At 43.7% G+C, this 15,516-nt stretch overlaps 1 protein-coding gene across 1 annotated transcript in view; it reads left to right on the top strand.

Annotated features, from left to right (window-relative positions):
• RGS7BP (regulator of G protein signaling 7 binding protein) overlaps positions 1-15,307 on the top strand; it is a gene marked incomplete at both ends in the record, with an annotated part of 112,921 nt that extends 97,614 nt beyond the window's left edge. Inside the window, 3 exons of the mRNA XM_080698744.1 lie at positions 431-578; positions 4,448-4,518; positions 15,216-15,307. Of these exons, the coding sequence (XP_080554870.1) occupies positions 431-578; positions 4,448-4,518; positions 15,216-15,307 (311 nt within the window). The remainder of the gene's footprint in view (positions 1-430; positions 579-4,447; positions 4,519-15,215) is intronic.
• Between the last annotated feature and the right edge of the window lie 209 nt (positions 15,308-15,516).

Consider the following 15,516-nt stretch of genomic DNA (forward strand, 5'->3'; position numbering starts at 1 on the left):
TTTGTCTATACTAGGGATTGAATCCAGGGCTTGGCACATGCTAGACAAATGTTCTACATTGAGCTAGACCCCTAGCCTTTTTATTTAATTTTGCGACAGAGTCTCACTATAGAGCCCAGGTTGGCCTGGACTTGCAATCCTCCTGCCTCCGCCTCCCTAGTAGCTGGGATTACAGGTACTTGCCGCAGGCCCCAGCAAGGACCTTGATTTTTATCTTGATCCTAAGGTTGCATTGACTTTAACAATTTTTCCTAGAATTTTGTGAAAGCATCATATACACACATAATTACTTTATTGCTCAGAAAGCTATTAGGGTTAATGTAGTATTTGACTCAAAGCCTAGCCAACCATTAGAGTGGCATCTTGGACATAGAACATGCATTCATGAATTCTTATCCCCTTCTCTTTGTCAACAACCCCTCCCTCTTAGGAAAGGAGCCTGGTGGGGGAACAAAGAGTTTGGACTGCAAAATCGAGGAGAGTGCTGAGACACCTGCTCTAGAGGACTCCTCAGCATCCCCCTTGGATAATCAGCAACATTCCTGGCAGGTTTCCACAGACATTGAGAACACTGAAAGGTAAGTGGGAAGTTACCCGAATAGACTTCCAATCCTCCTCCAGCTAATGTTCTGAAGGGCCACGGAGAGTTGAGAGTCTTCTATTTCAGGTTGAGAAGAAACAGAGCTCTTTTTGGTCTGCCAGAGAAGCACAGTTGGCAGGGACCCTGGCGAATGCCTCATCTGCAGATGGAAAACTGAGCTGGGCAAGGGAGAGTAGTTCAGATTCTCCGTGGGAACAGCAGCAGGACCTGAAGTAGGCATGGGCCTCCCGAACCCTGCTCGTGCCTCTCCTGCGCACTGCATCTCCATGGAGAAAAGCTCCTGCAAAGGAAAAAGCTTTTTGGATCTACCTACTGTCACAGTTCACCCTCAATTTCCATTTTTAAAGGAAAAGAAGAAAAAACCACGCAAAGATGCTTTTAATAAATCCTCGGGTTTCGGGTACATGAAATGGCTTTCTCAGCTGAGCATTAGGTGGGGTCTAGTTCGCCCAGGGTGGCTCAGGGAGCCGCCTTCTCTTACTGGCCCAGAACACAGCTGGTGGCCCCCTAGTGGTCAGAGTGAGTTAATGCGCTGTCACGGCTTGAGTCAATCCTTCCTTAGAGTTTCTCTCTTGGGAAGAAGAGATTCTATAGTGACTCTATTTCATTTGGGAAAAGGAAGCAATGAAAATATCTAAATTCTAAAAACATCTAACCTGTCTAATGCTAAAATGATATTCTGTGAGGTAAAGAGACGAGGCCCTTGTTGATCGGCCTTCACGCTGATACCCATGCCTTTTGCACAGGTCCACAGAGCTGGTGCCAACAGCTGGATGACTACCAGGCGGTTGCACTGAGTGGCCTGCGTGTAAGGCTGAGGCATTGACAACATAATGAACATTTTATTTTCTTATTTTTAGAAATGTAATTCACAATGACATGTATAGCCATTGTGGTTCTACTTTGAGATTGTAATATAATTCTAAAGCTAATTACTGAATTTCTGTGTTTATAGAAAATTGGAGCATGTGATAATTATGTGCTATTTATAAAACTCGGATTTTGCATAAACTTAGACATCCAGCTACTCAAACAATGAAATTGTTTGGCTCCGTTTGATAGAGCTATAGACAGATGATGAGGTAGCAATTGATCTTAACATAAAATAGAAGATTTTTGCTCTGTTCTCAGGAAATAAATGTATTTCAGGTCAGAGCAAAGGCCATCACCAAAGCCTTTTCCTTGTCAGACACCTGGAACAGCAGCTATACTATGTCTCCACTGATAAGCTTTGAGAAAGCAAGCCATGGACTAAGCAAGCAGTAAGAACAGGCAGGAAGCCCACCGCATCGACAGGGTTTCCAGTCAGCCTGGAAGTCCAGACTCTGGTCAAAGGAGATGGGGAGAGTGAGGGAAGCTGGGTGTGGTGGCCCCTGCCTGCAATCCTAGGATTTGGGAGGCTGAGGCAGGAGGGCTACAGGTCCGATGTCAGCCTTAGCAACTTAGACCCTGTGTCAAAATAAAAAGGGCTGGTGATGGAGCTCAAAGGTAGACTGTCTCTGGGTTCAGTGCCCAGCATCTAACAATAATAATAATGACATTAGAATATTGATGCCTGGACCTCACCAGAAGCCAGGAGGATCAGGGTCTCTCAGCATGGCAAGAGGTGTAGGTGGGCTCCCGTGCAGCAGCAGTCTCACAGAGAAATAGGATGTGCCCCTTGTACTTATGTAGGGAGGGCCTCGCCTCCCCCTGTGCCTTCCACCTCCCTCTGTGCCTCCTGCCTCCCCCTTGTACCTCATCTGCACACCGTGCCCACAGGCACGCCCTGCTCCTCACACTGTGGGAGAATATTCCTCATGATTTTGCTGAAGCGTCTCTACAGACCACAGGCTGCTTTCTCCTCAGTTCCCTCACAATCCGCACTTTCTAAGACCTGAGATCCATGTCTTATCTTCCTCCATCCTCCTGAGGAGAGGTCTCCTTTGGGGTGTCTGGCCTTCCCCAAGGCAATTGACCTCAAACTGTGCTCAGCAGAATAGGGTGCTTGTGAAATGGAGTGACAGGTTTCATACCTAAAACTAAATGATGGCTCTCTTTCCTCAGCTGCCAGAAGAAAAAGAGATTCAACTTTAGAACTGTCTTCTCCCCAAACTTTCTTAAACCTGTGGCACCTGCTAACATGCACCTCATCTAGAGTTCATTAAAAGCCGTGTCTGGGTTTTGCACAAGTTATATCATTTCTTTTTTTTCTTTTTTTTTTTGTTGTTGTTGTTGGTACTGGGGTTCCTGGGAGCCCTTCTACCTCTGGCCACACTCCCAGACCTATTTTTATTTGGAAACAGGATCTCTTAAGCCAGCGTGGCTGGCTTCGAATTAGAGCAATCCTCCTGTCTCTGCCTTCCAAGCACAGGGAATATAAGCGTGCGCCACCATGCCCGGCACAAGTTATATTTTTTCTATTTTAAATGAAATTACCACATGTTCTTTTTTTTAAAACAATTTTTTATTGAACATAAATAGTATACATTTACACTATATTTGGTGCCCTCTCCCCCCCGCCCCCATTTTCCCTTCCCCCCTCCCACCAATGGTTGTCCAGGTTAACCATGTCTTATTCATAATTTTACACATGTTCAGGTGTAGACCCTCATTAATCAAGATCGGCCTTCCTCCTCTCCTATCTTACCATCCAAACTTAGCTAGTATGTTAAGTGAGATCAGCCAACCACATGTTCTTAAGAGTGCTGTCTCCATTGCATACCACCTGGTCCTGTGTGGGAAGCATTGCTCCATGGGTTGGAAAGGCCACTCCCCACCCTGCCCTAGACTAGAAACCCCTGAGATGGCTGCCTGTCCTGCAGTTCTAAAATTTTGTGATCACTTGCCCTCTAAGATGAGGAAGGATACAGGCAGTGTGTGGTGGCACTGCATATGTGAACTGAGGAGCCAGCAAGCTCCAAAGGACAGGCTGGTGTCAGGCCTACCTATCCACAGATATATTTTCTCTCTCTCTCTCTCTATCTCTCTCTCTCTCTCTCTCTCTCTCTCTCTCTCTCTCTCACACACACACACACACACACACACACACACACATTCTCTCTCTCTCTCCCCTTGCCCTTGCTCCTCCTCCTCCTCCTTCTCCTCCTCCTCCTCCTCCTCCTCCTCCTCCTCCTCCTCCTCCTCCTCCTCCTCCTCTTCTTCTTCTTCTTCTTCTTCTTCTTCTTCTTCTTCTTCTTCTTCTTCTTCTTCTCCTTCTCCCTCTCCCTCTCCCTCTCCCTCTCCCTCTCTCTTCTGTGGATGTTTTAGAATTTGCTATATTCTGCCATCACTCATCGTAGTAAGCTCTGACCTTATAAATCTTTAACACCTGGTTACGCTAAATTTAAATCCAAGTAGACAAGACACCTGCACAGCCTCCACAGCCTCTGGCCATAGCTTTGACAGCACCACCCCCCAACATTGCTTTCCCCAGCCCCCCCTCCCAAGATGCCCCAGATGTGCATCTCTGGCCTCCCTCTGTGAACCTGAAGTACCATCCTCAGTGCCAGAGTCTCATCTCTGACCTCATTCAGGTGCCACTGGAGGCAGAGATGACGGCCCCTACAGGAACTGTTTGTTCCATGGGAATATTTGGCAGAATAGTTCTTGTTCCTTCAGGAGCCAACCCATCTTAAGGTTTCTAGTTTTTGTTGTTGTTGTTGTTGTTGTTGTTGTTGTTGTTGTTTTGGTTGCTTTTTTTTCCCTCATAAAAGCAAAATAAATGCGGTATTTGCCTACTGATGCTTAGAGCTGATACAATTAGGCACAGATTCTCGCCCTTCAGTTGTCTCACAGAGCAGACTGTTTGAAATTTCATTTTGGAAATTTACAGCTGATTATGCTTCCTTTCTATCAATTTTACAGGGACATGCGAGAAATGAAAAACCTTTTAAGCAAACTCAGGGAAACTATGCCTTTACCATTGAAAAATCAAGGTGAGTCTTGGCATTCCTCTTTAATGAGGCAGAGGATGTTTTTAACATAATAAGACTGGGATTTGTTTCTTAAGAAGTTAAAGCAGGTGTTTTCCTCAAACAGTAGAAGGCATTGAGCAAACATTTATCTTTCTTTGAGAATCTGGGAGAACGAACACAGCATTGCTCTGCGGGGATCCTTGCTCTCTGGGGAGCCCTTCAGAGGTGTGTTTGACCTGGAAGCAAGTTCCTTCCACTCTGGACCTGTTGCACGCTGCGGAAGGCAGGAAGGGACTGAGAACAGGCCCTCCTCCAAAAGGTTTACAGCCTCATGGAAGAGATCTAGGAACACCTCCATAGGAAGACCCTTGCTGTTTTTTAATCAACAGTAATAATTAATATGTTAACATACATTTGGGAACTTATAATGTTCCACCATCCTGAATACTTTACATGTATTCATTATACTAAACTAACAAGCCAGGCATAGTGGCACACACTTGTACTTGGGAGGCTGAGACAGGAGGATTGCACAGATTCAAAGCCAGCTTCAACTACTTAGTGAGGCTCTCAGCAACTTAGTGAGACCCTGTTTCTAAATAAAATATAAGATAGGTCTGGGAGAAGCCTGGAAGCAGAAAGCCCTTGTGCTCCATCCCCAGTACCATTAAAAAAAAAAATTGTACTAACCTATTTAATTCTTTTATGTGGATGGGGCACTGGGATCAAACCCAGTGCTTTGTATACACCAGGCAAGTGCTCTACCACTGAGCTACAACCCCGGCTCCTTATTTAGTTCTAATAACAATTTTGAAAGAAATGCCATTATTGTTTTCCAATGTACGGAAAACAGACACAGCCAGGCGTGGTGGTACACACTTGTAATTTCAGTGCTTGGCTGAGACAGAAGGATCACAGGTTCACACCAGCCCTAGATACTTAGTGAAGCCCTCTGCAACTTAGTGAGATCCTGTTTCAAAATAAATAAATAATTTCAAAATAAGGAATAAAAAATACGGCTGGGGGTGTAGCTCACAGGTAGAATATCCATGGGTTCAATCCCCATTACTGAACAAACAAATACCTGAGACACAAGTTAATTAATTTGGCCAAAGTCACACAGACAGTAAGTAGGAAACCTGGGCTGGGGACCTCAGGCAGTTCCTCTTCAGAGCTATTCTAGGAACCCACATCCGAACACAGAAAAATGGAAGGAGGATATTCACCCGAATGAGGGAAGGGCCTCTCTATGCTCTCACTATCTAGAGAAAGTATCCTGTGTCTAGAGCCCGAGACACAGTAGAATAATAGTTGGCACAAATAATGAATGTTTGTTAAGTCTGCACTCAACTTTGCAGCCCCAAGCATGTACCAAGCATGTACCATAATCACTTTCACTATGTGGGCAGCTAGAGCAGCCATGGGAGTGGTACAGCAGAGGGTGGGGAAAGGCTCTTTACAGGCAAGAAAGAAACCCCTCTCGTTTCCACTGAGCCAAGCCTGGGTGGGAGGGAGGACAGGGTGCTGCTTGCCTGTGAGCGAAGAGGAGGGAGGAGGAGGATTTGGCAGCTGAGCTGAAGCGCCTCTTGGCTCCCGGAGCTCAGCAGAAGGTGGAGAGGTGGAGAGAACAGCAGACAGGAGGCTGAGCACTGAGGAGGGGCGTGCCCTGAGCTGACAGTGGGGTCAGCAAATCAGAGCAGGGGATGCAGCTCGTCAGGTGGCTCCAAGCACGCTAAAGGGCCTGGCCACCGAGACCAAGGTTGAGTGTTTTGGAGCATTTGAAGAAAGTAGACAACGTGCTGTAGTGGTGACAGATTACTCCCACCACAACATGGAAGATGGTTGCTAGAAATAAGTGCTGTTTAGGACCCAGAGCTCTGGGCTAAGACTGACCGAGGGCCCAAAGACTGACTCTGCCCCCTATTCACTTTGCCCCCCTGTAACAAGAGTATACTTGTGGAAATTTCAGTGTTCTCATCCCCAAAAAGCAGACAACAGTATCAGGGTTGTGGTGAAGATTAAGTGAAGCAACACGTCAAGGCCTACAACTGAGCTTACAGGGAGCAAAAGCGAGACAGACGCTCGACTGCAATGACTGTTGTGGTTACCGGTGTCGTTAATATCACTTACTAGCTAGCCCGCCCGGCTTTGCTCCCTCCTGCCACTCACCTGCAGGAGACTACGTGTCATGTCTGCGTGAGGCTGGACTCCAGCCTGCAGGTCAGAGCACTTGCAGTACTGGGGACTTAACTCAGGGATGTTCTACCTGTGAGCTACACCCAATACCTATTTTATTTTTTATTTTGAAACGGGGTCTCACTAAGTTGCTGTGACTGACTTTACATCTTCAATCCTCCTCTCTCAACCCCCCAAGCACTGTGATTACAGGTGTGTTTCACTACTCCCCACTCTCCTTAGGGCCTTAATAGTCTTGACAGTTCCCCTTCCTCAACAGCACCCGGCCTCCTTGCTGAACTCCACTTTCAGTTGTACAGGAGGAAGACCGCCCATGGTCTCCCAGTCTAAATTTCATGTATGCCAAGTAATCAACATTTTTAATCAAACCATCTTAAACATTCCCTTCATACATACTAGTAACTCATCCAACAATTTGTGATCTGCGCATTCGTGGAGAAAACAGAAATTTTATTTGACTTAGGTTATTTTTATAATCACAAAAAGTACAGTGCGTTTAGTCTCTATAAATTTGTATTAATTTTATCAACAAAAATAATTAGAATTTAACACATTTTGAAAATATAAGAATAACAATAGATATGAATATTGCGAGTGAAAGAGTAAGTGGAAAAGGAATACCCATCCACACAAACGATACTGGGACCTGAACCCTGGATCCACCTGGAAAATGAAAAGGACAAAGCTCGGTGAGGAAAGGATCTGTTGAAAAGAAAGTGGTGCCGTAAGGTATTTTGTTGTTGTTGTTTTGGTTTTGTTTTGGTACTGGGGATTGAACTCAGAGGCATTCTACCTCCAACTTATACCCCCAAGCCAATTTTATTTCTTTTTTGGAAACGGGGTCTCACTAAGTTGTGGAGGGTCTTGTTAAATTGCCGAGGCTGGCTTTGAACCTGTGATCCTCCTGTCTGAGCCTCCCAACCACTGGGATTATAAGCATGCACCACCATGTCTGGCTTGCACTAACATTCTAAATATATATTTATAAAGTTGCAGTACAGGCTTGTTGGAACTTTAGTCTTCATTTGGGAAAGAAATGTGTAGATTGAGCTCAGCTCACTACCTGCTTAGCAGGGACTCAGAGCACACTGTCACTGTTAGCTGGCAACCTGGGAAGCGGGTGCGAGAGCAGGGTCTAGAGAGGGCCTGAAAACAGAAAAACAAGTATCTTGGGGTCCCTCTGGAAACATTTTTTGAGAGATGTATATGATACAATTTTAATGAACAAATCATCCAGATTCTTCTCTCTTACTGCATAGGCCAAGATAGGTCACAGAGGCTTCCCCATTCAAGTAACTTATTATGCAGGTTGAGGTCAGTATGTGCAGAAAGCGGGGTGGGGACAATATGGAAAAATGATTCCAGTTCTGCAGAACATTATTGTCAAAACATGATTTTTAACTGGTTAAAAACCATTATAGAAAGCCATCTGTTTTCTTTCTGGCTTCTTGTTTGCTTTCTCTTTTTTATTCCATTTATAAATCTGTTTGAAACAGGAAAAGAGAAGTGTGGAGGGGATGGGGGGAAGATGCCATTCCCGATCCTCATTTCTCAACCTATATACCTGACCATGTGAACAACTGCCAGCCAGACTCTCCTCTGCTCCAGGCTCCATCTTAGTCCTCAATTCCGAAATGATCCTGTTGTTTGGTTCGGCATTTAAAAACTTAATCATATCTTGGCCCTTCCTACACAATCAAAACTTGACTCAACAAAAATTTACTTTTAATTGAATTTTCAGTGGAAAAATGGAGGGTGGCCAAGGACAGGACTTTTCGTGGTTAGTGATGATGCCTTCTTTTGAGACAAGGGCTTTTCTTCCGTGTCCTTCCAGTTTAAGACCGGAGACAAAAAGGCACACAAAAGAAGATGAGCCACCCCTTGTTCTGCCGCAGTACCATGGCTGCTCCGGGCGAGAGCTGGGTCTCCTGGCACCCAGCCCGCAGTTCTTCCCACTGCCTGTCCTACATTCTGGGTCACTGGCAGTGCAGTAGGGAGCTTCATTAATTATGATGGTCTTGCTGTGTCAAATGGATTACAAATGGAACCACCTGTGGTGAGCCCATGAGGTTACTGACAAAGGCTAAAAGGAGACTGGAAAGTGAAGGACAAGCACCTTCTAAATGCATGCTGTTATGAAACAAAGCAAACCCATGGAAACAAATTAAGCCTGAAAGACAGTGTCACCTTTCCTAAAATCCTGATTTAATGAATACTGTAGGATGCATATACACTAGTATATTTACTCTGTACATAGGATTCCACTGTTGATACCCAGCATTAGAATCAGTCTGAAAGTAGGTAAGTCAGGGGTTGAATCTGTTCTAGAATGGATGCTCTCCTGCTGGTAGTGCCTCTTTAGGCTAAATTGGAACTATGAAGACTATGAACAGTTCTTCCTAACTCATAACCTCCCACCCCTCAGTCCACTCCAATTCAGTCCTCCATACCCAGAACCAACTGGCCATGTCAGACAGAAGAGTTCCCAGATACCAGCTAAAAAAACACTGGGCAGCTATGTAGCCTCTATCCTGGCAGTGACCAGGGTTAGGGTAGGAGGTTGTCCTTCCCGCAGGACTGTTCTCAAACAGGGTGGAGCTGGATGAGAATCACCTGAGAATCTTTTCCAAATAACATGTGCTTCTACTCACAGAGCCTTCAGCAAAAGCATGTGAATTCTGGAAACAACTACCTCAAACACAAGCATATATATTATGGTAAAAACAGAGATTAGCACTTAGAATATAATAATGCCATAATAATTAAACACGGGTCATTACAAAGTCATGTTGGATTCTTGACCAGCTCAGATTTGCATTGATAGGGGGATTTATTCGAGCTTGCTTTTTGGAAGGTATCTGTGCTGACATTTTTTGGGATGAGTAGGAGTTACCCAAAGAAAAAGATGGGGAAAGACAGTCTTGGCAGATGATTCTGGATGTGTGCAGGTATAAATAGAGCTGAAAGAGCAGGGCATTTCTACAAACTCCAGCACTTCAGTAGCTGGGAAAGTGGTTCGATGGCGGATTAAGAGAAAGGTGAGAGAAGTAGGTGGGCTGTATCTTTAAGACCCCTTTAAGCTACATTAAGAGGGTTAGGTTTTATTCTGGAGCTGTTGGAAGTTAGCAGATAGGTACAGTATTTCATGAGAGAAATGCCTACGATCTGACCTTAAATCAGGGAATTTGAGAGGAGGAGATAATCGGTAAGATGTAGTACACGAAAAGGCAGGCACAAGGTTTAAACCCAGATTCCAAAAATGAGTGAATGATGGTGTCCATGTCCATCATCAAGTTAGAACAGAAGAGAAGCAGTAGAGATAGAGAACAATTGAAGTAGGGACCTGGAGAACCTTTGAGAGCAATGCTCAGTGGCTAGTAGTGCTGAGCTGAGATGTATGATCTTGGAGGACTGAAAACAGACCTAAGCATCTTCAGCAGGGTGGTAACTGAAGCCTTGCAAACAATAGAGACCACCCGTTGGGACTGTGCAAAGAGCCTTGGCAAACCAGGTCAGAAAGAAGAGAAGAAGAGTATACTAAGGGACTTGAGAAGTAAACCAGAAGAACATTATGAAATAAATCAAAGAAGGTAGCAAGGAAGTGATGGCTCAGAGCGCAAGGTGATTAAGCTAGAGGGGAAATGAAAGTGTCCATGGACTGAGCGTCCAAGCCATCACTAGTATCATTGGCAAAGGTAGCTTATGTGGAATTTGGGGCATGAAGTGTGGAAGGGAGGGCTGGGGAATGGGCGGGAGATGGAGCCGGGCAGCAAGGGTAAATGTATGAAGGCTTTCATGAGGAATTGCTTGCAGAGTGGAGGAGAAACAGGGTTGGATACAGCTAATGTGCCAAGGGTGGAGCAGTTGTTTGTGGAGGGGGTAGGAAATGCAGAAGCATGGAGCAGTCAGAAAAGACTTTGTGGGAGAGAAAAAATGTTTAAGCTAATTTTTTTTTTTTTTTTTTTTTTTTTTTTGGTGGTGGTACTGGGGTTCCTGGAAGCCCTTCTACCTCCGGGCTACACTCCCAGACCTATTTTTACATTTTTATTTGGAAACAGGGTCTCCTAAGCCAGCGCACGCGCGGGGCTGGCTTCGAACCTGCGCGATCCTCCTGTCTCCACCTCCCAAGCGCGGGGATTACAAGCGTGCGCCACCACACCTGGCTAAGCTAATCTTGAAAGGGAAATTACCATTCGTTTAAGGAGGTAGAACTTTTCTGAAAAAGAAAAAAAAAAACGGCATGTATAAAGGCAGGGAGCAAGAGAAGGTGTGGGAATACTTACAGGATTCCAAGTGGTTCTGTTTTTGTACCATCCCCTCCTTAAACCTTTTGTTCCAGCTCGACTGGACGGTTTACTTGGATCCTAATCAGGCTGCCTTTAATCAACTGCACCCCTTTGTCCATGAGCATCCATGTTCTCATCCCTTACAGCGCAGAGTGATCTCCAAGGCCTCTAGGAATCTTACAGGGACCTTTCTCTCCTTGAAATGGGTACAGTTTCCCTTTGCCCTCTCCCTCGAAAATGCTTGCCGCACTGCATTTGAATCTCTCTATGGCATTTTAAATGAAGCCTCATAGTGACTCAAGAAAAGATCCTTGAAGCCAGGAATATATAGGGCCTTGCGCTTCAGTTAATTTAGAATACCAGGGACTGTTAGGACACCAGACCTTGCGCTTCAGTTAACTTAGTGCTTCTCAAAGTGCGGTCCCAGGACTGGCAGCATCAGTATGTCTTGGAACTTATAAGAAATGCGGATGCTCTGGCTTTATTCTAGACCTCTAGTCCAGAAATTCTAGGGGCGGGGCCAACAATCCACGATGTAATAAGCCTTAAATTATACTGATATAGCTAAAGTTTGAGAACCGCTGACTTCACTGAAGTGTAATCCCTATCCTCCTGCTCCTCCTGCTCCTCCTGCTCCTCCTGCTCCTCCTGCTCCTCCTCCTCCTGCTCCTCCTCCTCCTCCTCCTCCTCCTCCTTCTCCTCCTGCTCCTCCTCCTCCCCCTCTCTTCCTCTCTCTCTCTCTCCCCCTCCCCCTTCCTCTCCCTCTCTCTCCTCTCTCTCCTTTTCCCTCTCCTGGAATACAAACTTGCAACTGCAGTTTGCAGTTCTATTATAAGTATTTCTCTTGATTATATCTGAAAACACACTTTTAACTCGTGTGTGTATGCATGCATGCGTGTGTGTGTGTGTGTGTGTGTGTGTTACTGCGAAATGAACTCAGGGGCATTTTACCTCTGAGCTACACCCCCAGCCATATATATATATATATATATATATATATATATATATATATATATATATATATGTGTGTGTGTGTGAGTGTGTGTGTGTGTGTGTGTGTGTGTACATATATATTATTTTTTTTAACAGGGTCTCACTAAGTTGGAGAGGGTCCTGCTAAGTGTTTGAGGCTGACCACAAACCTGCGATACTCCTGTCACAACTTCTCGGGTACTGGAATTACAAGCATGCACCACCATGCCTGGCTTTCATCTTATTTTTTAAAACGTTATTTTCATTTCCTTCTTTTCTCAACATACATTTATATAGAAAGTCTTTTATCGGCAAATGGAATTCGAGCAGTAGAGAATTGGTATCATGGTGTCATGGTTTCCATGTCCTGGCTTGTGTAGCATCTAAGATTTAAACATCAAATGGGCAAGTTTTTAAATTACTGATGGTTTAATTTCCTACTCTACCTTTTTTAACTTTCTCAAATGCTTTCCTTCTTCTCCTTTTACACTTTTCATTTTTATCTTTAAAGTATAGTTTTCTGAGACTACACTTCTGTGAAAAGATGCTAAAGCCATATTTGAACAAACATTTGCAATAAAATACAAAGATTTCCCAACAAGCTCACATGGATTCACCCAGAAAACGAGACTAAGTGGGGAAATGTTCAATTTGTTCATATTCTTTTGGCAGCTCTTCACTTTAGAAAGAGGACTTCAGTCAGTCTAGGGGACGTCTTCCCTGGAGCTGAGTTCACTGTGGACCATTCCAGACTGGGTGAACTTCAGCATCTGCTGCAGGTGTCTGCTTCCTGCGGAGTAGAAAGCTCTTCTAAGTTTTTGCCAATAATGTTTGAGCTTCTGTTCACCTCAGCTCTAGGTGATGATTAGACAAGTTCTGGTTTAGGCAAAGGTGTCACAAATGTACTTGAGAGGCTGAGACAGGAAGATCAGAGGTTTGAAACCGGCTTCAACAACTTAGTGAGTCCTTGGTAAATTAGCAAAATTCTGTTTCAAAATTTAAAACTAAAACACTTCTGTCAACTTGTGAGATAAATATGCAACATATATATCCTGTATATATGTATATGTGTGTATACATTGTGTACATATATGTATATGTGTATATATTTGTGTACATATGTATATGTGTCTATGTATGTGTGCCTAATACATGTATATACATCTATAACCAAAGCTAAGCAAGGAGAATTTCAATACCATAAAAAGCTACTGAAAGGTTTTTGGATTCACTGTGATAAATGAACAGATTTAAGATCCAGTCTATAAAAATCTCATACCTACGCATAATACCTGTGTGCTTTTAATACATAAAAAGAAATAGAGACTAAACATTTGACCACAGTACTATATCCACACATGCTTTCATTTGTGAGTAAACACTGTATAGGCCTTTCCTCATAGGATGGTGATAGTACACATCAGAATTGCAATTTATAACACAAAAAGACTAAGTCTCTCCTCAAATCTGTTAAGTATTTAAGAAAAAACAAAAGGATATAGAAACTTAGAAGATAGATCTTTCAAGTATTAAAAAAAATAGAAACATGGTCCTATGCACTGATACATGGCTGTAAATCCCAGTACTTAGGAGGCAGATACAGGAGAATTACAGCTACAATGACAGCCTCAAAAATTAAACAAGACTCTCGGCAACCTAGCAAGACCCTGCTTCAAAACAAAAAAATAAAAGGGCTGGGAATGTAACTTGAAGGTTGAACGTCCTTGGGTTTAACCCCCAGTACCCAAATAAATAAATAAATATAAAAAATAGAAACACAATAACCTTTCTTCCTTATAAATATCTCCCAAGTTTTGATAACTCTGTTCCAGGGAGACTTTGAATTGCAAGTCAACTTGAGGTTCAGGGAGGTAATCACCCTTCACAGTCGGCTACATCCTTGCCACATTCAGTTAGGATAAATTCATTGATCATTGGGTGGTTAAAGAAGTAAATGTCCCAGAAATGTTGAGAAAGTGAGTTATGATTTCTTCCTGTTCCAAATATATCATGGCCATGTCTGAGAGAATTCTCCTGAAAAATGAGGCTCACGCATAGTATCTGACATCACTTGCAATGTCTTAACTCTCTGGGGATAAGTTAACTATAGAAGAAAGGATGTCCTATTTTTAGCTCTCAAAATGTTGATGTCCAGTATAAATTATTTCTCATTGTAGAAAGAACAGGAATAGTCCTGTTATTCTCCATGTTAACAGAATCTGAGTTCTAAGAGAGAGATTTTTTTTTTTTTTTTTTTTTTTTTTGGTACTGGGGATTGAATCAGGGGAATTCTACCTCTGACTACCTCCCAGCCCTTTTTACTTTTTAAATTTGGAAACAGGGTCTCTCTAAGTTGTTGAGGGTCTCGCATCATTGAATATAATGAAGACAGGCCTTACCTCAACAGAATTGGGTGATGAGGGTTTTTCTTGATTACTGAGCCTAGATGCTTAGGAATCTGTCAAGGACAAAAATAAATCCTGGCCGGGCATGGTGGCGCAAACTTGTAATTCCAGCATTTGGGAGGCTGAGACCAGAGGATTGTGATTCGCGGACAGCCTCAGCTATTTAGTGAGGCACTCCATAACTTAGTGAGACCCTGTTTCAAAATAAAGAATAAAAAAAAATAGGGTAGACGGTGTAGCTTGGAGGTCAAATGCCTCTGGGTTCCATCCCCAGACCCGCAAAAAATAAACAATAAAAAATAAATACTGGCTTTCTGGTCCTCTTACATAAACTGTGTCATCCACTTGCCCGGGTTTTTCCTCTGCTCCCCCAAAAGCTCTCCTGTCATATTCATATGTAAACGAGAAGCACTCACTGAAGTTGACAGTGGTCTTGGGAACAGTGCACTGTTTTGTCTATTTAGATGGTACTTGAGTCAGCAAGTCCAAGCCAAAGTGAAAACAGACATCGTAACTGAACACTTCAAATGAATCAGCCTAGTCCCTTTCTAGTCTTTGCAGATTAAAACCCTCCGAGGGGCCATGCAGGCATGGTGGTGTGTGCCTCTAATCCCGGTACTTGGGAGGCTGAGACAGGAAGACTGCAGGTTCAAGAATTGTGCGCGGTAACTTAGGGGGACCCTGTTTCAAAAATAAAAAGTAATCAAATGGCTGGGAATGTAGTTCACTGGTAGAACACCCCTGGTTCAATCCCTGGCACCACCAATAAAAAGGATGGTGTGTGTTTAATGCCGTTTTATAAAAAGCAGGTTGTTTTGTCTAGAGCTCACTCAGCTATGTGCATTCTGTCTCATCACAGATGACAGCAGCCTTCTGAATCTAACTCCATATCCCCTGGTCAGAAGACGGAAGCGAAGGTTCTTTGGGCTGTGTTGTCTTGTCTCGAGCTAGGCAGTTCCTCCTGGAAGCTCACCACAGGGAACACCTGAGAAAAACAACCAAACTTGAGGACCTCCAGACAGCTGAACCACAGTGATTGGTGTTTAACTCTGTTTTCTATTCTTCCTGATTACTTTTCTCCGCCTCTCCCTGCCCTTTTAAATGATTTTACACGTGAAAGCAGCTGCCTTTAAGAAAAAACAGAACAGATTTAAAAAGCA

The sequence above is a fragment of the Muscardinus avellanarius genome, assembly GCF_963383645.1.
Source record: "Muscardinus avellanarius genome assembly, chromosome: 1".
Lineage (NCBI taxonomy): Eukaryota > Metazoa > Chordata > Mammalia > Rodentia > Gliridae > Muscardinus > Muscardinus avellanarius.